The sequence below is a fragment of the Lagenorhynchus albirostris genome, chromosome 19, assembly GCF_949774975.1.
Source record: "Lagenorhynchus albirostris chromosome 19, mLagAlb1.1, whole genome shotgun sequence".
Lineage (NCBI taxonomy): Eukaryota > Metazoa > Chordata > Mammalia > Artiodactyla > Delphinidae > Lagenorhynchus > Lagenorhynchus albirostris.
Window position 1 is genome coordinate 16,151,249 of NC_083113.1, and position 20,961 is coordinate 16,172,209.

The 20,961-nt window shown below is 37.3% G+C and overlaps 1 protein-coding gene across 2 annotated transcripts in view; it reads right to left on the reverse strand.

The window, feature by feature from the left end:
• The window catches only part of LOC132510373 (zinc finger protein 14 homolog), a 139,492-nt gene that overhangs the window by 55,940 nt on the left and 62,591 nt on the right, over window positions 1-20,961 (reverse strand). The window contains exons 2-4 of one of the 2 annotated variants that reach the window (XM_060132366.1): window positions 12,071-12,156; window positions 10,497-10,623; window positions 8,345-8,437 (exon numbers count right to left, since the gene is read on the reverse strand). The exons of the other annotated variant lie outside the window; for it this stretch is intronic. Coding sequence (XP_059988349.1) covers window positions 8,345-8,437; window positions 10,497-10,623; window positions 12,071-12,079 — 229 coding nt within the window. The 5' untranslated portion in view covers window positions 12,080-12,156. The remainder of the gene's footprint in view (window positions 1-8,344; window positions 8,438-10,496; window positions 10,624-12,070; window positions 12,157-20,961) is intronic. 2 annotated transcript variants of the gene reach the window in all.

Below are 20,961 nucleotides of genomic sequence, written 5' to 3' on the forward strand. Positions count from 1 at the left end.
TATAGGCTAGGCTACTGTGAAGCATTCATATCAATTACACTAGGTTACCGTAAAGCAATCATATTGTTGCTTCTTCATTACCAATGCGTAAGTCATTATATCTGTAAATAAATATAAAATTTGTTCACATTATCTTTTCATTTCTCATGTCCAGTGTTAGTAACACATATAATATGTAATGTGTTTATCATATAGGACAATACTGATGTAGATACTGACAGAAAATTTATCTTATAAACAGACAACATAAACTTATGGTATCAATAAATACAGTACAGTACTGTAAATGTATTTTCTCTTCCCTGTGATTTTCTTAATAACATTTTCTTTTCTCTAGCTAACTTTATTATAAGAATACAGTATATAATATATATAACATATGTGTTAATCGACTATTTATGTTATTGGTAAGGCTTCCAGGTCAACAATAGGCTAATAAGTAGCTAAGTGTTGGGGGAGTCAAAAGTTATATGTGGGGACTTCCCTGGTGGTCCAGTGGTAAAGAATCTGCCTTCCAACGCAGGGGACACAGGTTCAATCCCTGGTCAGGGAACTAAGATCCCACATGCCACGTGGCAACTAAGCCCATGTGCCACAACTACTGAGCTCATGCACCTCAAAAAGAGAGCCTGCATGCCACAAACTACAGAGCCCACGTGCTCTGGAGGCCATGCGCCACAACTAGAGAGAGAAAACCCCCATGCCACAGCTAGAGAGAAGCCCTCATGCCACAAAGAAGACCCAACAAAGCCAAAAAAATAGAAATTAAATAAATAAATAAAATAAATAAATATATTTTTTAAAGTTATATGTGGATTTTTGCGTACGCTGGGGGGGCAACACCTTAAACCCTGTGTTGTTCAAGGGTTAACTGTAATATCTGCATAGTTATTATACATATATTACATACAACGTAGAGCTATGTTGAAATTATCTATTTATTAATTTTTCCAATTGTTATTCTGCTTATTTTCTTACCCCTAAACCTCATTAAGGGCAGAAACAATCCCTGCTTTATTCTCCATTCAATAATAAATCCAGAGCACAAAATAGATTTCACTCATTTAATTCTTATACTTATATATTTATTCTGAATATATTTCTCGGCCTCTAACCTCTCACATCTTACTACAATGATTAAATATCTCCTTTATTCATTCAAGCTAGCCCAGCTGACTACATAAATGAAAAATGGTGTTGTATTTTCCTGTACATCCTTCCATTTTTTATACCCTTATTTATGCAGTATTCTCTACATTGCCATTCCCTCCTTCACATAGCTATGGGTTGCTCTTTGTTTGTCTCCACATCACAACAAAGACACTGAGAAACTCTTACGTACTTCAGCTTTGTTCCTTCATCCCCTTATTCTGGTCTCCTCCCTTCCGTCCCCTCAGAGGCAAGACCATTCCTTATTTCCTAGAAATGTGACTTTCAGACAGGAAAATATGTTTATACCTTATTGAAGTTTATGAAATCCTTAGCAAAAAAAAAAAAAAAAAGACGTAATTTGTAAGTAACTCACTAATAGGGTCAAAGGGTTTTGCAGTAACTTGAGTGTGAAGAACTTGCTAACAAAGATCATGATAGATGTAAATCAGAGGATGGTAAGCCAGGAGGAGAAATAGCCAGAGGGGAATTTAAGTGCTGAATGAGCTGTGTATGAGAGAGAAAAATGATGATGTTTTCAAGTATTATAATATAGTCTGTATAAGAAAACTGAAATCATATAGGTTCTACTAAAACTGGGAATTAATAATAACAACAAAAAAGTAAATCCACTTGGAATTTTAGAAGTCTATCTTAAATAACTCTTAGATCAATAGAGAAATAAGATCCCAAATAGTATTTGTTTAAAAAAAACAATAGTAACAACAACAAAAAAAACTACATTAAATTACCTGTAAAACTATAACCACAGTGCGTAGAAGAAAATTCAAAAACTTAAATACATGGGACTTCCCTGGTGGCGCAGTGGTTAAGAATCCATGTGCTAATGCAGGGGACACGGGTTCGAGCCCTGGTCTGGGAAGATCCCACATGCCGCAGAGCAACTAAGCCCATGTGCCACAACTACTGAGCCTGCACTCTGGAGCCTGAGAGCCACAACTACTGAAGCCTGCATGCCTAGAACCCGTGCTCTGCAACAAGAGAAGCCACTGCAATGAGAAGCCTGTGCACCTCAATGAAGAGTAGCCCCCTCTCACCGCAACTAGAGAAAGCCTGTGCACAGCAACGAAGACCCAATGCAGCCAAAAATAAATAAATAAATAAATTTATTTTAAAAAATATCTTAATACATACAGCAAAAAAATGAAAGAAAAAATTAACTAAAAATCCCACTCAAAAATATTAGAAAAGCAAGCTGAAGCAAAGCAGAAAAAAGAAATTAACTATATAAAAGCAGAATTAGAATAGTTAGAAAACAGAAAAAAAGAACTAACACACAAAGTAAAAACAGATTCTTTTTTTATAAATGAATCAGCAAAACAGATAACCATTAGTTAATATAATAAAAATAGCAATAAATAAATAAATAAATAAAAATAGCAAGAACCCACAGACGTAGAAATTTAAAAATGGCAAAGTGAAAATAATCATGATTAAATACAGAACATAGTTGGAAGAAGAATTACTTTGCCAATAAGTTTTAAAACACAGCTAAAATGAATAATTTTCTAAGAAAATATAATTTACCAAAACTGACCACAAAAGAGATACAATGTTTCAACAGATTAATTTCCATAAGGCAAACAGAGATTGTAGTCAGACTTACCATCTCCTTCTTCAAGGAAAAAGCTTAAAAAGGTTATTAAAGCTTTAAAGAACAGGCCATACAAATTCTGTTTAGACTGAGAACTAGGAAAAAGGAGGACTTCCAAACTATTTTCATGATGTAATAATATCATACTAAATCCTGCTCATAAAAAGAAAACTACACACCAGTTTTCTGAAAACTGATGTAAAAATTCTAAGCATCTAATAAAACAGTGTGTCAAAAGACCCCGTGTTGTTTATTCAAAGAATGTTAAAGAGGTCCAGTATGGGGAAATCTATTAAGATAATTCAACTCATTTAATACAGCTGAGGAAAGGGAAAAATAAAAATCACATGATCGGGGACTTCCCTGGTGGTCCAGTGGCTAAGACTTTGTGCTTCTTATGCAGGGGGCCCAGGTTCTATCCCTGGTCAAGGAACTAGATCCCACATGCCGCAACTAAAGATCCTGCACATGTCAACGAAGATCCTGCATGCCACAACTAGGAGCCGGCATAGCCAAATAAATATATTTTTAAAAATATTTATTTGGCTGTGCTGGGTCTTAGTTGTGGCTCACTGGCTCCTTACTTGAGGCATGTGAACTCTTAGTTGTGGCATGCATGCGGGATCTAGTTCCCAAACCAGGAATCGAACCTGGGACCCCTGCATTGGGAGCTTGGAGTCTTAACCATTGCACCACCAGAGAAGTCCCAATATTTTTTTTTTAATTCACATGATCAACTCCATAGACGCTGAAAAGGCAACTAAAAAAGGGAAACATACCTGAGTTTTCAAAAAAGCTCAATAAAGGAGGAATAATTACCTCCCTAAAATGATAAAATATATAATACCTTAACAAAAAGACAGCTTTGGAGTTATTAGTCAAGACACTTAAATATCAGAAAAAAATGAGTGGTAGTCTTAAGAATTTAAAAGGAGATAAAACTGTATTTTCAGATGATAATTCATAATTGGAAAATTTAAGAGGTTTAAATAATATAAATAACAGAATTTAATAAGGTAGGAGGATATAAAAAACAACTAATAGCCTTTATACATACATTTAATAATAAAATATGATGGAGAAAAAAAAGATTCCAGTCACAACAGTTTCAAGAGTAAACTTAAAATATATATATAACCTTTATGAAGAAAACACTGAAACACTCATGAAGCATCTGGCATTAGATTTTCTAGAGATATCATACACAAAATCACAAGAGGGAGATTACTCTGCACAAGGGGACAGCGGTCTATCAAGGGTGTTCATGCTGATAAGCTGAGCAGGTATGGAGACAATGGCAAACAACAAGGCAAATTCTGTATTCAAAGTAGCCAGGTATATCGAATCCTGCAGATTATCACCACTGGGCCAGATAGCAACTTCTGCTGTCTGCCTGCAGAGTAGGCAACAGATATGAGGGCTAGGGCATGAGAGACAGGCCAGTGGCTTGTCACGTCCAGGGGATATGGCCCCCTCCACAGGCCCAGTTGACAAAGCACTCCTATCTCACAAGAGTTACCTGTGTTTGTTCCAAACAAGTTTAGGCCAGTCCCACATTTTCCTGAAAGTACCCAATTTAATTAAACAATATGTAAACTTATAAGTAACTATGAGAAGAGATTGGTTCTATGAAAGTGAAATTGAATACTTTGGAAAAACTGGTTGTAAATACATTGTTAAAAATCATGGCTAACAGGGATATCCCTGGCGGTCCACTGGTTAAGACTCCGTGCTCACAATGCAGGGAGTACAGATTTAATTCCTGGTTGGGGAACTAAGATCCTGCATGCCACATAGCACAGCCAGAAAAACAAAAAACAAAACATGGCTAACAAAAACTAAGTGTGGGAGGGACAACAGTAAAAGATGGGGAAAACATAATAATCAAGAAGTGTTCTGTACTTGTTGCAAATTTTGTTCTTGTTCTACTTAAAAAATTTTTAACTAGAAATAGTAATAGACTATAAATTGTATGTGTGGTTTAGATGAAAAATTAAATAAGAGACACAATGGAAAGAAAGCCTTAGACAAGTCGAAAGTATTGACAAAGAGCTATATTTTAATGTTGAGAGTAAAAATATTACTTTTATGGTATGTACATAAAATATCTAACCTTTTTTATGAATAAACAAACCAAATACCAGTCCCAATTCTGTTGGACCAAAGGATTTCTATTCTATTACACAATGCTGATGAGAATATAGAAAAATATAAGCCCTTTCTTTGATCAGTTAAAAATATATAAATATAAAAAATCACAAATGTGATTCCCCTATTTCAGAGAACCAGCTTTAATTAAATGGAAAATGTCACATAAATTACCTGAACTTAGTACTTAGTCTGTTTAGGCATTTTATTATTAACCACCTTGCTTTGTTGATACAAGACTAGGATATAGAAGATTTGGTTCCAAGGTAATCCTATTTACATTTCAACACTGTGGACAGAGTACAAAGATCTGAAAATAATAAAACCTAACATCCGAGGAACTGTACTTCTGAAGTATCAATTTTAGTCACATCCTGAATAAGGCCATAGTGAATGCTTCCATTGAATAATCCTCATTCTATTCATGATCATCTTTCTGATTTCACTGAGGAAATAACAATAGAAGAATATGCTGTCCTCTCTCCACTACCCAGACCAACTTACTTGCATTCATAACTACATTGTTTTCCCTTTAATTCTCTCTTGTTCCCTGGATCCTATCCCCTTCCTCCACTCTCTCCTCAAGGACACTGCTTCCAAATTTATGCTCTCTCTACTGCATCAATTTCCCCCACTTACAGAATCATTCCCATGGGCACACAAACATGGTCTATAATTGCACACCATAAACTACACTGCTTATAACCCAAATCCCCAGTGTAACTACCAACTCTATTTCCCAGCTTCCCTTCATACATACTTCTTCCAGAGTTGTCTTACACCCATCTCATCACTGCCTTCCCGACTCTTTTTTTTTTTTTTTTTTTTTTTTGCGGTACGCGGGCCTCTCACTGTTGTGGCTTCTCCCGTTGTGGAGCACAGGCTCCGGATGTGCAGGCTCAGTGGCCATGGCTCACGGGCCCAGCCGCTCTGCGGCATGTGAGATCTTCCCAGACCGGGGCGCGAACCCGTGTCCCCTGCATCGGCAGGCGGACTCTCAACCACTGCGCCACCAGGGAAGCCCTACCTACTCTTATTAAGTCACTCCAATCAGGTTTTCACCCTGACTCCACTAAAATCACTCTTGACAAGGCCACCAGCATTCTTCATCTTGCCAGAATCTGGGGTCAATTCTCATCCTCATTCTCTACTCCTTCCATTTTGAAACATTTTCTTCTGTTTTTATCAGTGCCTGCTCCTTCTGCATGTCCTTTGTGGCCCCCTCTTTCTAACGTCTGAATAGGGGAGTATCCCATGTATCAGTCTTTAGGCCTCTTCTCTTTATCTGCTTTCTTCTACCTGCATGTGTTCCTTAGATGAACACATTCAGACCCATGGATTTCAATTTTAACCATAAAGTGAAGACACCCAGATGGACATCAGGCTGTAACCTCTCCCTGAGCTCCATGTGTATATACATATTCAGCTGCCTACTCAGCATCTAAAACTGGAAAAATAAAAGACAATTCAAACTTAAAATATCCAAAACAGAAACTCTCAACGTCTACCTGCCAACCTGCTCTTCCTATCTTCCCTACCTCAGTAAATTGTGCTTCCATTCACCTAGCTTTTCAAGCTAACACCCTTATCTCCTCCTTTGATATGTCTTTCTTACTTACTGCATTTATAAGTCCATCAGCATGTTCTTTTGGGACTCCCTTCATACATAACCTGAGTCTAACAGCTTCTTACTACCTCCTACGGCTGCCAGCTTTATCCAAACCATCATTACTTCCAGTCTGAACTGAAACTGCTTCCACACTGGTCCTTCCTACTTTTGCACTTGACCAGAGGGATCATTTTAAAACAGAAAGCAGACTATAGCTTCCAATTTCTCTTAATGATTATATTATATGGCCCTTGACTAATTCTGATCTCATCTCTTATTACTTTACCTTCCTCTCCCCCATGTTCTAGCCATAATGGCTTTCAAACATGCAAAGCTAACTTCTTCCTTAGGCCTTTTCTATCTGTGCAGAATGCTCTTCCTCTAGAGTCAAATGGCTTGAGCCCTTACTTCACATCTCTCCTCAAATACCGTCTCCTCAAAAAAACCTTCCTTCATTTGTCCACTTTTCTATATGCATTTATACTTCAATAAAACTTAACTAAAAAGAAGAAAGAAACAAAGAAAGAAAAGGAAAGGAAAAAAATAATGACCTTGTTTAAGATGTCTAACTTTGAATCAACAGTTGTTATTTTGGCTAAATATTTCCTGACTAAACTGATATTATCTTATTCACTTGGAGCCACTGTATTTCATTATTTTTGTAGTATTAACAGTTGTAAATACCATTTAATCAGATGACAGAAAATAAGTTAGGATTGGGAAAAACAGCATATTTTTCTTTCCTTTGGTAGAAGGTGAATCAGAAGACATAACCTTATAAATATTATGGGCACTGAAATGGCTCTGGTGTTACAAAAGAACTTTTAGCCTAAAATGAGTCTCCTCTGTCAGATCTGAATATAACACAGAGCAAAATATAAAGTGACAACATATATCTCTATATCAAGAGTTTTAAGGATCTTTCTTTAACAAAAGGTCCAAAGAGAGATGAAAATAGCACAGAGGTAGAAGCTAAACCAAGGGATCATTTTCCATATAGTCTATTACATTCATGTTTCTTCCTGATGTGAAGGTAGATATAAACATACATGGAAAAAGGTAAATAAAAATGATATTCTGTAAACTAAGGATCTATCTTCTAGAGTAATTCACATGAAACTTCAGTTGCTGATAAAACGTATGATATTATTACCACGTCAAGAACACTCATCTCCATAGTCTTCTATTTCCCATTTTTAATTTTACGAGAAAAGTTAGGGGAGAAAGGCTTTCCTGACCATAACTAAAACAGTTTTCCCATCCCATACCATTCTCTATTCCCTTACTGTGCTTACCTTTATTCATAGTACTCCCTTATTACCTAACATTATATTTTCTATTTATTTACTATGTTTCTGTAAATCAAGGTAAATCCTCATAGGGACAGGGATTCTAGTGGGTTTATTTACCACTGTATTGATGGTGTCCAGCATAATGCCCGGCTCAGAGCCCAGTTGGTCGATCGATCTATCTGTCTGTCTGCCTATCTATCTATACATGCAAAAGAAGAAATCAAAATATAGATAGAATAATATTGGGAACAGAGAGCACCTTTCCATACCTTATGCCCCCTTCAAAGGGGAGGAAAATTAGAGAGAACAACAACAATGAAAAAAGCAGAGTGGTAAATAGGATACAGTAGTACTATGAGTAACCCCAGCTAAGTCCTTAATTTGCTCCCAGGGTCTCAGACCTTTTCTCCTTAGGCCATGGTCTTTCAAAGTGGGTTTTCGAAACAACATCAGAAGGGTGTGCCTCTTCCTTAACTAGCAGGGAAGTTTTCCCTGGTGATGGTTTCCCCTACCCTATTGGCCCTCACTTACCTGGATATCGTCTTCTTCCTTTCCTCACTACTTTCCAGGGCTCTTTTCCTTGCTCCAATAAGGAAATCACATCTGGTTTAGAAACAAAGCATCCTGGACAGAAGAAAAGAAATGTAAGGTAACGTGGAAATAAAAAATAAATTCACAATTACTTTGATTCAGTTTTGGTTAAGTTTTTAATAAACTATAGGTCAAATGGTAATTGATAAAGACTTTAGAACAAAGAAAAGTGAGGTGATTAAAAAACATCATGTTAATATTACATAAGAAATGGAGATTGCAGAGGGAGGGAAAAGGTCTTATTTTCATTTATATTCACACAAGTACTCCTTTTCTTGAGAGCAATAGTGGTTGACAGACGTCTGGGTTCAAATTTTGCCTTTGCCATAACCCAGTAGTGTGACCTTGGACAAGTTACCACTCTGCTTTATTTTCCTCACCTATAAAATAGGGATAATTATAGTACCTATCATACATGATTGTTGTGCAGGTTATATTAATATATATCCATATCTAAACATTGCCTAGAATATACACTAAGCGCTACATATATTTTATTAGCTATTATTTATTATAATTGCTTTTTTTTTTTTTTTTTTTTTTTTTGCGTTATGCGGGCCTCTCATTGTTGTGGCCTCTCCCATTGCGGAGCACAGGCTCCGGACGCGCAGGCTCTGGACGCGCAGGCTCAGCGGCCCAGCCGCTCCACATGTGGGATCCTCCCGGACCGGGACATGAACCCGCGTCCCCTGCATCGGCAGGCAGATTCTCAACCACTGCGCCACAGGGGAAGCCCCTATAATTGCTTTTTTTAACATCTTTATTGGAGTATAATTGTTTTACATTGTTGTGTTAGTTTCTGCTGTATAACAAAGTGAATCAGCTATACGTATACTTATATCCTCATATCCCCTCCCTCTTGTGTCTCCCTCTCACCCTCCCTATCCCACCCCTCTAGGTGGTCACAAAGCACCGAGCTGATTTCCCTATGCTATGCAGCTGCTTCCCACTAGCTATCTAATTTACATTTGGTAGTGTATATATGTCCATGCCACTCTCTCACTTTGTCCCAGATTACCCTTCCCCCTCCCTGTGTCCTCAAGTCCATTCTCTATGTCTGCATCTTTATCCCTGTCCTGCCCCTGGGTTCATAAGAACATTTTTTTTTTTTTTAGATGCCATATATATGTGTTAGCATACGGTATTTGTTTTTCTCTTTCTGACTTACTCTGTATGACAGACTCTAAGTCCATCCACTTCACTACAAATAACTCAATTTCATTTCATTTTATGGCTGAGTAATATTCCATTGTATATATGTGCCACATCTTCTTTATCCATTCATCTGGTGATGGACACTTAGGTTGCTTCCATGTCCTGGCTATTGCAAATAGTGCTGCAATGAACATTGTGGTGCATGACTCTTTTTGAATTATGGTTTTCTCAGTATGCCCAGTAGTGGGATTGCTGGGTCATATGGTAGTTCTATTTTTAGTTTTTTAAGGAACCTCCATACTGTTCTCCATAGTGGCTGTATCATATAATTGCTATTTTAATGAGAGGAAAATAAGAAGTTTCCTGAGGCATTTACTGTTTTTTCTTAGGATATTCATACAATGTTACATGCAAAGTTCTTGGATTTTTAACTTTTAATCATAAAAGTAGGTTGGAGTGAATATGTTTGATTATTAATATAAGACATGAGTTCTCTTGAACTGTAAATAAATCCGGTTGATACCACTTACCACTAAAAAAATTATGTGTTCATTTAAGAGTCAGAGAAAAACCAAGATATAAGGTCTAGCTATTTTCCTTATAGGTATACCAACAAATAACAAAACACCTATAGCAATTCTGAGTTCAGATACAAAGTGAAGCCTGCTTTCTTTGACACTGGTAAGGTTGTAAATCACCCAGATTTCAAACCCAGTCCTTTCATCATTAAGGAAGACCTGAAGGCCACATAGGATGGCCAAGATGAATATGCTTAGTGAAGGTGCTCACTTCCAAACAGAAAGAGCTCAAACCATTCCCTTGAGAACAGGGAGCAGAAATTTGGATCATTTCTTGAAAGATATTCCTGAAATTTCTAGAGAAGAAAGCTAATTTTGCAGAGAACAGAGTCTAAATTTCTAGAGGCAGATAACCTTACCCAATGAGACCAAGTTGCTGTAGTTCTCCAACATTACATCTCTATACAAATCCCTCTGTTCCAAGTCCAGGTAGTCCCACTCCTCCTGAGAGAAATCTATGGACACATCACTGAACATCACTGATCCCTGAAATGACAAACCATACAACTGAAATTAAAGAATATTTGTTTTAAGATGGGAGAAAAAAATGGAAGAGATACTGCAGGAAATGGATCATAGAGCAAGCAAACAGGCTTGGGCTGGAAGCCCGTAACACAGTAGTTAGGAAATGAGTGTGCTTGAAGCAGGATGCCTATATGTTCCTGAAGGATCCTGTTGCTACAGATACAGCCTCTTGTATACTCTAGCATATCTTAACTATCCAAACACATCTGGGAAAAAAATAATCAGTATGTATGCATGTATTTATGTATGTATGCATGTATGTATTTATTTATGCTGTGCCAGGTCTTAGTTGTGGCACGCAGGATCTTTAGTTGCAGTATGCAGACTTCTTAGTTGCAGCATGCGGACTCTTAGTTGCGGCATACATGTGGGACCTAGTTCCCTGACCAGGGCGCAAACCCGGGCCCCTTGCACTGGGAGCGTGGAATCTTACCCATTGGACCACCAGGGAAGTCCCTCAGTTTTCTAATTAAATGAAATACTGTGTATAAGCCTTCTGTCTGTTGTATGTCTCCCTCACAAATTCTCAAAAAACGTGTTCTTCCACCCTTTCCCCTTAAAGAACAAGATTTTTTAAAAAAAGTTTTCCTATGATATCTCTATGTTGGAAAAGGATCTGAATACAATTAAAACTTTCTTCCAAGTTCACCATTGAATCAGATCATAAACATTTCCCCATTTATGATAAATTCTTTTATGAAATTTAAAAAATTGGTTGTATAATAGTCTATGCAATAGATATCTGCATGATCTTATCTATCATTTTCCATCCCTCACTGTATGCATTCATTATTCCTGAGTTAGAGGATACTGATGTAGATTCTGGATACTGGTGATCCAGAAAGATGTCATTCTAGACTAGCTCATCCAGTTCCAATATAAATGGTATACAACTCTTAGGGATTTCCAGAGAAGATACTTGAGCTCCCTGCATGCAAGACCCAACCATAATCCTACCTAGTCCTAAAAGCCTCATAAAGCATGAGATCTCACCATGTACTGAGGCTGAGGTCAACCAACAGCAAATCTTACCTACTTGGAAAACTCAAGTTTGGAAATATTTAGCGATTTCCCATGAGCAGTCAAATGGGCCCATACTCTCTCAACTACTCAAAAGAGATGGTGAAACGTCTCCCTAAAGGGATTTCATTTCTGCTCCACTGCAGCTTTTAGCAGAAGACTGAGCACATATAACAGATGCTGAATGATTTGTTCAATGAATACATGAACAATGACTGGAAAAAAGAGGACTCACAAGGAAGGCATTGTACTATTTATTTGGCCTCATCTCTCACTGGATTTGGAGGAAATGGGTCCTTAGATGGGGCTCTGATAAGTAAGAAGTTTCAGGATAAAGAAAAGTTTATAGGAACTTAACTTCCAGAAGGTGAAAGAAACAGCAACTTACATGGGCCATGGTTTAGAAATTCAAGAACTGGTCAGTCCTCCTTGGGGTTTACTTGCCTGGAGAAGCACAGTTCACAGAGGCCAGAGCTAGGGGGAGAAAAAGGGGGCCATGAGATAGGCCTTAGAACTCTCAAAACGACTCAGTTTAATATATTCTTTCCCCTCCCTGTACCTCCCCACCACACACACACACACACACACACACACACACACACACGGAAATTTGAGGAAGTATGGACAAATCTAATCCCTACTTATAAATTTCAGGGCTGATAAGGGACCACATCATCTAAACCAGAATCTCTTTCAAAACCTCACAAACCTGCTTAAATTAAACAGATACAAAGAGAGAAATCCATAGGACCAATGCTAGCAGCCGTTACCACTGAGAAATTACTGCACTGGCAGCCCTGCCTGCCTGCAGTCAGAACAATAACTTCCAGAATCCTCTGGGCTCATCACTATTTTCAATCAGAATCATCCACATTGCTTTCCTGGATGACTTCATCTGTCATTCTGTTTCTTACAACCTAGGCTGAAGAGGTGTGAATTCATGTTGTCAGCAGTTAGACAATAACATATATCTATTTATCAAGACTTTTCACAAGAAAATGAAATAAAAGGCATCCAAACTGGAAAGGAAGAAGTAAAACTATCTCTATATTATATATAGAAAATCCTAAGGACCCCACAGGAAAACTGTTAGAATAAAAGAATTCAGTAAAGTTGCAGGATACAAAATCAATTTACAAAAATCAGGTGCATTTATATCTACTAATAATGAACTATAAGAAAGAGAAATTAAGAAAACAATCCCATTTATAATTGCATCAAAAGAATAAAATAACTAGGAATATATTTAACCAAGGAGGTTAAATAGACCTGTACACTGAAAACTATAAGACACTGATGAAAGAAACTGAAGATGACACAAATAAATAGAAAGATATTCAATGTTCATAAATTAGAAGAATTAATATTGTTAAAATGTCCATACTGCCCAGAGCAATCTACAGATTAAATGCAATCTCTATCAAAATTCCACTGGAATATTCCACAGAACTAGAACAAACAACCCTAAAAGTTGTATGGAACCACAAAAGGCCCCAAATAGCCAAAGCAATCTTGAGAAAGAAGAAAAAATCTGGAGGTATCATGCTTCCTGATTTCAAACTATATTACAAAGCTACAGTAATCAAAACAATATGATATTGCCCCCCCCGCAAAAAAAACCAGCTATATAGGTCAATGGAACAGAATAGAGAGCCCAGAAATAAAACCCATGTGTACATGATCAATTAATTTACAAAAAGGAGCCAAGAATATACAGTGGGAAAAGGACAGTCTCTTCAATAAATGGTGTTGGGAAAACAAGACAGCCACATGCAAAAGAATGAAACTGGACCACTATTTCATACCATGCACAAAAATGAACTCAAAATGGATTAAAGACTTGAATGTTTAAGACCTGAAACCATAAAACTCCTAGAAGAAAACACAGGAGGTAAGTGTCTAGACATAGGTCTTGGTGATAATTTTTTGACACTAAAAGTAAAGGCAACAAAAGCAAAAATAAACAAGTGGGACTACATCAAACTAAAAATCTTCTGCACAGCAAAGGAATCATCAACAAAATGAAAAGGCAACCTACTGAATAGGAGAAAATATTTGCAAATCATATATCTGATAAGGGATCAATTCCAAAATATATAAAGAACCCATACAATAGCAAAAAAAAAAATCTTGATTAAAAAATGGGCAGATCTAGGGGCTTCTCTGGTGGCGCAGTGGCTAAGAGTCCGCCTGCCGATGCAGGGGACCTGGGTTCGTGCCCCGGTCCGGGAGGATCCCACATGCCGTGGAGCGGCTGGGCCCGTGAGCCATGGCCGCTGAGCCTGCGCTCCGCAATGGGAGAGGCCACGACAGTGAGAGGCCCGCGTACCGCAAAAAAAAAAATGGGCAGATCTAAATAGACATTTTTCCAAAGAAGTCATAACAGATGGCCAACAGGTACATGAAAAGATGCTCAACATCACAATTGTCAGGGAAATGCAAACCAAAACCACAATGAGATATCATCATACACCTGTTAGAATGGCTATTATCAAAAAGACAAGAAATAACAAATGTTGGCAAGAATGTGGAGAAAAGGGAACCTTTGTGCACTGTTGGCAGGAATGTAAATTGGTACAGCCATTATGGAAAACAGTATGGAGGTTTCTCAAAAAATTAAAAATAGACCTACCATATGATCCAGCAATTGCACTACTAGGTATTTTCTGAAGAAAATGAAAACACTAATTTGAAAAGATATATGCATCCCCATGTTCACTGCAACATTATTTACAACAGCAAAATTATGGAAACAACCTAAATGTCCATCGATGGATTAATGGATAAAGAAAACGTGAAACACACACACACAGGAATATTATTCAGCCATAAAAAGAATAAAATTTTGGCGTGGTTGGGGTTGGTGGCTGACTTCCCGGGCGCACGCCCTGGCCCACCGGCCGGATGGATTTGGACCCCCTGCGAAGGAAGGTCGGCCGGGGACGTGTCTCCCGCCGGGCGGAAGAGGCGGGGGCGAGGCGTGCGCATTGCCGCTTCTGCCCCCCCCCCTTGATTTTATATATTCAAGAAATAAGGGAATAAAGGGAAATTTGACAAAATACCCTGGCCGTTTTCAGAGTTGAAGGCATCCACCAGGGATACTTCTGTCCCCAGCATCTACCCGGGCGGCACAAGTGGCACTGGCTGGAGCCCACCTCGACTCCAGGGGATTATCCCTCGCGCTGGATCAACACCAGCCTCAGGCTTCACCCCCATGTCCCAGCTCCGCCCGTCCCCTGGTCAGCAGTTTGGGTCACCGGCCGTGCTCCTTGACCCGTCTCTGCAGAGGTCACTGAGCGACCTTGGGGCGAGACGGGCGGGCTTATTTTTCAAGGCGGAAGAATAGTAAGCGGTTTCAAGATTGCAACTTTTTCAAGAAGGGGAAAGTCCCTTCTACTTTGGCCCGTTAAGTTTTTTCTTCTTTTTCAGTAAAATTTATGGTAAGAAAAAAAAAAAGAATAAAATTTTGCCATTTTCAGCAACACAGACGGACCTTGAGTGCATCATGCTAAGCCGAATAAGTCAGACGCAGAAAAACAAATACTGTATAATCTTGCTTACATGTAAAATTAAAAAAACACAAACAAACAAACTCTAACCAAGCTCACAGATACAAAGAACAGATTAGTAGCTTCCAGAGGTGGGGGGATGGGAGGGGTGGAGAGGGTGATACAGTTGAAGTGGGGAGGCAAAGGGACAAACTTCTAGTTTTAAAATTAATGTCATGGGTTGTAATGTATAGCATGGTGATATAGTTTATATATATATATATAATATAGTATTGCATATTTGAAAGTTTCTAAGAGAGTAGTTCTTATCACAAGAAAAAGAAAATTGTAACTATGTATGTCTACAGATGTTAACCAGACTTACTGTGATCATTTTGCAATATATGCAAATATCAAATGATTATGTTGTACACTTGAAACTAAAACAGTGTTCTATGTCAATTATACATCAATTAAAAAAAAGAAGAGAAAAAAAGGACTTCTATATGATAGGTATTTTATATGTTAATTGTATCTGCAGGATTGCTATGTAGTATCGTAATTATCCTATCTATGCAATGGATCAGAAAATTCACACTAAAAGAAGTGAAATCACTTGCAGAAATTCAGTTAATAAGTAGCAAAGCTGCATTTGGAATCCTTATTTTTCTAACCACAAAGTCAGCTCTCTTTCACCTCTAGCTCTTGCCCCTGAAACCCAGACTCTCTTGTCCCAGTGAGAGAAACATGAGGAGGTATGACTCACTAAAACATAGAAATAACACATCAAATTACCTAAAGATATTAAACCTCATTTTAAGAGTACTGATGCCCATATTAGCAAGCTTGTAAGGATATGAACATTCTAACCTGTAGACTGCACAAAATTTAAAGTAGGTACAAGCAGCATTTAAACCATGAAAACCCTTTGATGCAGAAATTCTAACTTATGGGATTAAAGAAAATATTAAATAATTGTATATATGGACAAAAATGTAAAAGTGTGCTGACAGACATTATTCCTAGGGGAAAAAAGCTTTCCAGAACTGAAGCATCCTTCAGTAGAAATAGATTTAATAAATTATAAAGCATCCATAGAGTGAAAAAACTTTCCATTTAAAAATTATGATGTAGGGCTTCCCTGGTGGCGCAGTGGTTAAGAATCCACCTGCCAATGCAGGGGACACGGGTTCAAGCCCTGGTCCGGGAAGATCCCACATGCCCCAGAGCAACTAAGCCCGTGCGCCACAACTACTGAGCCTGCATGCCTAGAGCCCGTGAGCCACACAACAAGAAAAGCCCCCGCAATGAGAAGCCTGCACACGACAATGAAGAGTAGCCCCCACTCGCCACAACCAGAGAAAAGCCCACACGCAGCAACGAAGACCCAATGCAGGCAATATAAAATAAATAAATTTTTAAAAAAATTTTAATAAATAAAAATTAAAAAATTAAAATTATGATGTAGATCTTTAATAGGAAAGATGGAAATATGTTTACTACATGTTGCTGAGTAAAGAACGCAGGTAACAACAGTTGTGAGTACTGTGATCCTGTCATGGCAGGTAAAAACACCTATATGTATCTATATATTCATGTATGTGCAAAGTAATCACTAAATGCTAACCTTCATTATTAAAATTTTTTTTCGATTGAGGCATAGTTGATGGAAAATATTATATAAGTTTAAGCTTTAGAAAGTACACAGACATACAAAATATTCAAGATATGCAGTCTTTAGAAAAATAAAATGAAATGGTTATTATATTTGTAAAGTATACATATATATTGGCATAAAGAGGTACTAACAGGCATCAACAGACAGAAAAAAATCTGCAAAGATTGCTATTTCTACATTTTTTCTTCTTTTTGCTTACATGTACTAATTTTCTTCTTTTTGCTTACATGTACTTCATAATTTTCTTTTTTGCTTACATGTACTTCATAATTTTCTTCTTTTTGCTTACATGTACTTCATAATTTTATATGGCCATATATACCCTTGAAATATATATATATTTTAAAATTTTATAAACAGGAACTTCTTCTTCAAGATTTTTTAAAGCAGTCATCCCTTGAACCTGGAGGAAAAAAGCTGCTATTTTTAAATTTATTTCAGCTCCCAATATCTGAACCAACTCTACGATTTCTAAGTTTCTGCTGCCTCTCATAACTTTTTGACTGATGAATTTATCTTGGTTCTGAATTAGTCATTTTAGTCACGATGCCCTCCAAAGAGCTAATGAATTGTCTTTCTACTGTTGGTCTCGCCCTGCATCAACATCATGAGGAAAAAATAAACTGTGAGACAAAGCTTATTACATAAAATCCAATGACCTCCACAGAAATCTGATGGGTTTGGTACTATTTGGTCACAACCTGATAGTGCTTGCTATAATCAGATGATGTCTCCTTTCCAGGAACTCCCAAGCCATGCCATCAGACTTCTTCATTGACTTTATTTTAGTCTTATTCCTGTAGAGGTTTATCTACCTTGATAGATAAAAAGCAACTTAAGGATTTTAGTTACTGTATTTTCCCCAAGCACTAGCACAGGATCTGGCATGATATGAGTTCTTTTTAAATGTCTGATAATTTAACCTAGAAATTCCAATTCTAGGAATTTATCCTTAGGGAATATTTGTAAAAGTATACACAAAGAAGTATATGCAAGGAAGTTCTTCAAAGAATAATTTATAACCAAAAGAATACCTAACAATAGTCAACAAGCTAAATAAATTATGTTCCACTGTATGATGGCATATTATACAATTATTAATAATGATGATACTGGTTCATATTAATTAATGAAGAAAGATATCCATGATAAACTGCCAAGTACACTAGGCAGACTAAAAAGAATATGCACAATGTTGGGAGGTGATTGACTCTCACATATGAAAAACACAGGCTTTGTTGTCAGGATCCAGTATGTGAATCTAAGCTCTGACAGTTATCAACTAGGAGGCTTTGGACACATTACTAATTTTCAGTGCCTCTGTTCCCTCATAGAAAAACTGGAGAATAATAACAGTATCTAGGGGACTTCCCTGGTGGTCCAGTGGTTAAGACTTCGCCTCCCAATGCAGGGGGTACAGGTTCGATCCCTGGTCGGGGAGCTAAGATCCCACATGCCTGGAAGCCAAAAAATGAAAACATAAAAACAGAAGCAATATTGTAACAAATTCAATAAAGACTTTAAAAATGGACCACATCAAAAAAATACAGTATCTAGCTTATAGGGTTGTTGTGAACCGTTAATATAATACATATAAAGAACTTAAAGCAGCTTATTATAAGCACTGAATAAAATGAAAAACATGACATGTCCATTCTATTTATTAAAGAAAATTATCTTTAACAATTTTTAATTAAAAATTTTTAATTTTTGATAAATCATCTCGAATAATTTTTTTTTAAGGAACATTTATTTTTTGGCCGCATTGGGTCTTCGTTGCTACGTGCAGGTTTTCTCTAGCTGCGGAGAGCGGGGACTACTCTTCGTTGCGGTGCGTGGGCTTCTCATTGCGGTGGCTTCTCATGTTGCGGAGCATGGGCTCCAGGCGCGCGGGCTTCAGTAGTTGTGGCACGCAGCCTCAGTAGCTGTGGCTCATGGGCTTGGTAGTTGTGGCTCGCGGGCTCTAGAACGCAGGCTCAGCAGCTGTGGCGCACGGGCCTAGTTGCTCCACGGCATGTGGGATCCTCCAGGAGCAGGGTTCAAACCCGTGTCCCTTGCACTGGCAGGTGGATTCTCAACCACTGAGCCACCAGGGAAGCCCTCTAATAATTTTAATACTAGCATGCCCTTTCTCTTTTTTCTTAACAGTAAATTTTTTGAGATTTTCACAACTGGCCTTTCTTAACAGCATCAATAAATTTTAGAACTAGGCTTAAGAAAGTAATTAACAAAAATCAATGCCTCCATAACTAAAAAGTATAAATTCTTGAAAAGTTTTTCAAATTAGAGGGGAACCATTGCACTCCTCTTTACCCTGCATAGGCATAACAATATAATAAATCTTATGACTGCACTGGATTGCTTTTTCATAGTGTTGGAGAGTCTTTATCTTTTTAAATAACCAATCTTTATGATTCTATTTTGCAAACCAAACATATATACACAAGTGCACAAAAAAATATTTGGAAAAACAAACATCAGAATTGTAATATTCATTAACTCTGGATGATGGGACTAAGGGCATTTAAAATTTTCTTCTTAAAACTTCCTTAGGTTCCTGCATTTTTTTTCTTTTTACAATAAACCTGCATGAATTCTATCATCAGAAACAAAAATTAAATTACTATTTCCATATAAATAAAATAGAGTTGGGAGAGGGAGTACCTTCCAGTTGTTAAGAGAAATGTGAGTCATAGGCCTGTGACATGAGAGGGTTCTACACACACACACACACACACACACACACACACACACACACACACACGCACGCACACACAAATTAGCATGGCAGAAATAAATAACTGTTCTTTTACTGTTCATCAAAACGATAAGCTATCTTCACAATCCTTCTCCTGTAACTGAACACAACGAAGGTAAACAGCATTCCCAAATTTAGAAAGAGTATACCAAAGCAGACAGAACAGTATTTGGTATACAACGGATGCTTTACCTCCTCCTTTCTCCACTGAATAACTATTAAATTTTCATATTAGATATATCATTGCAAAATGTCACACAAATCCCTAGTTTATTAAAAGGAATTCATACATAACTAAAAATGTCTTGAGTCATCTTGTTCAAAACTGTAACTATTGCTTAAAATTGATCATTTTACTTCTTTTCCTTCTCATGAGTCAATACCAATGACATAAAATTCCATCACATGGATGGAATGTGATTTATTTAATAATTCCCTATAATTAGAGACATTTTAATTGATCTTATCTTACCTTATTTTATTTATTTTTGGCTGCACCACGCAGCTTACAGAATCTTAGTTCCCTGACCTGGGATTGAACCCAGTGGCCCACGGCAGTGAAAGCGTGGAGTCTTAACCACTGGACCCCCAGGGAATTCCCATAGATACTAATTTTATATAGTTCTTATTTCAAAGAACATTCTCAGACATTAGCCTTTGATTCTAGGCCAATGGATCTGAATCTTTTTGGGTCATGTTTGATAATCTCATTAAATTATGGACTTCCTTCCCAGAAAAATGGCATATTATCAACTATTATAATTTCATATACAATCTCAAGGGGTTTCTGGTAAAGTGAAAGCCCCAAATGGATTTAAATTACCACTAGTTAAGAATTCCTATTCAAACCATTTGAGTACATCATTTTTAAAAAAAATTTTTATTGGAGTATAGTTGCTTTACAATGTTGTGTTAGTTTCTACTGTACAGCAAAGTGAATCAGCTATACCTATACATATAGCCCCTCTTTTTTGGATTTCCTCCACATTTAGGTCACTGCAGAGCATTGAGTAGAGTTACCTGGAGCACCTCAATTTTTTAAACTAGGAAATATTCAACACAATTAGCATGGTATTTCCATTTTTCCTGATCTATTGGAGGCCGGTGGGGAATTGCTCCAAATCACCACTTAACAACAAATAGCTAAAGTTTATTAAGTACTTATGAAGTATCAGGCACTGTTATAAGACCTTTACACATAGTTAAAAAAAAGAAAGCTCTCAGAAGTAAGGGGAAGTATCTGCCACATGGATATATGCATATAGGCACTAGGGAGGGGAACTACATATCAAATTAATGGACAGGTCATACTAAGCAGAAGGAAGCAAATGTTTACAGGTTCTAAAAAATAAAAA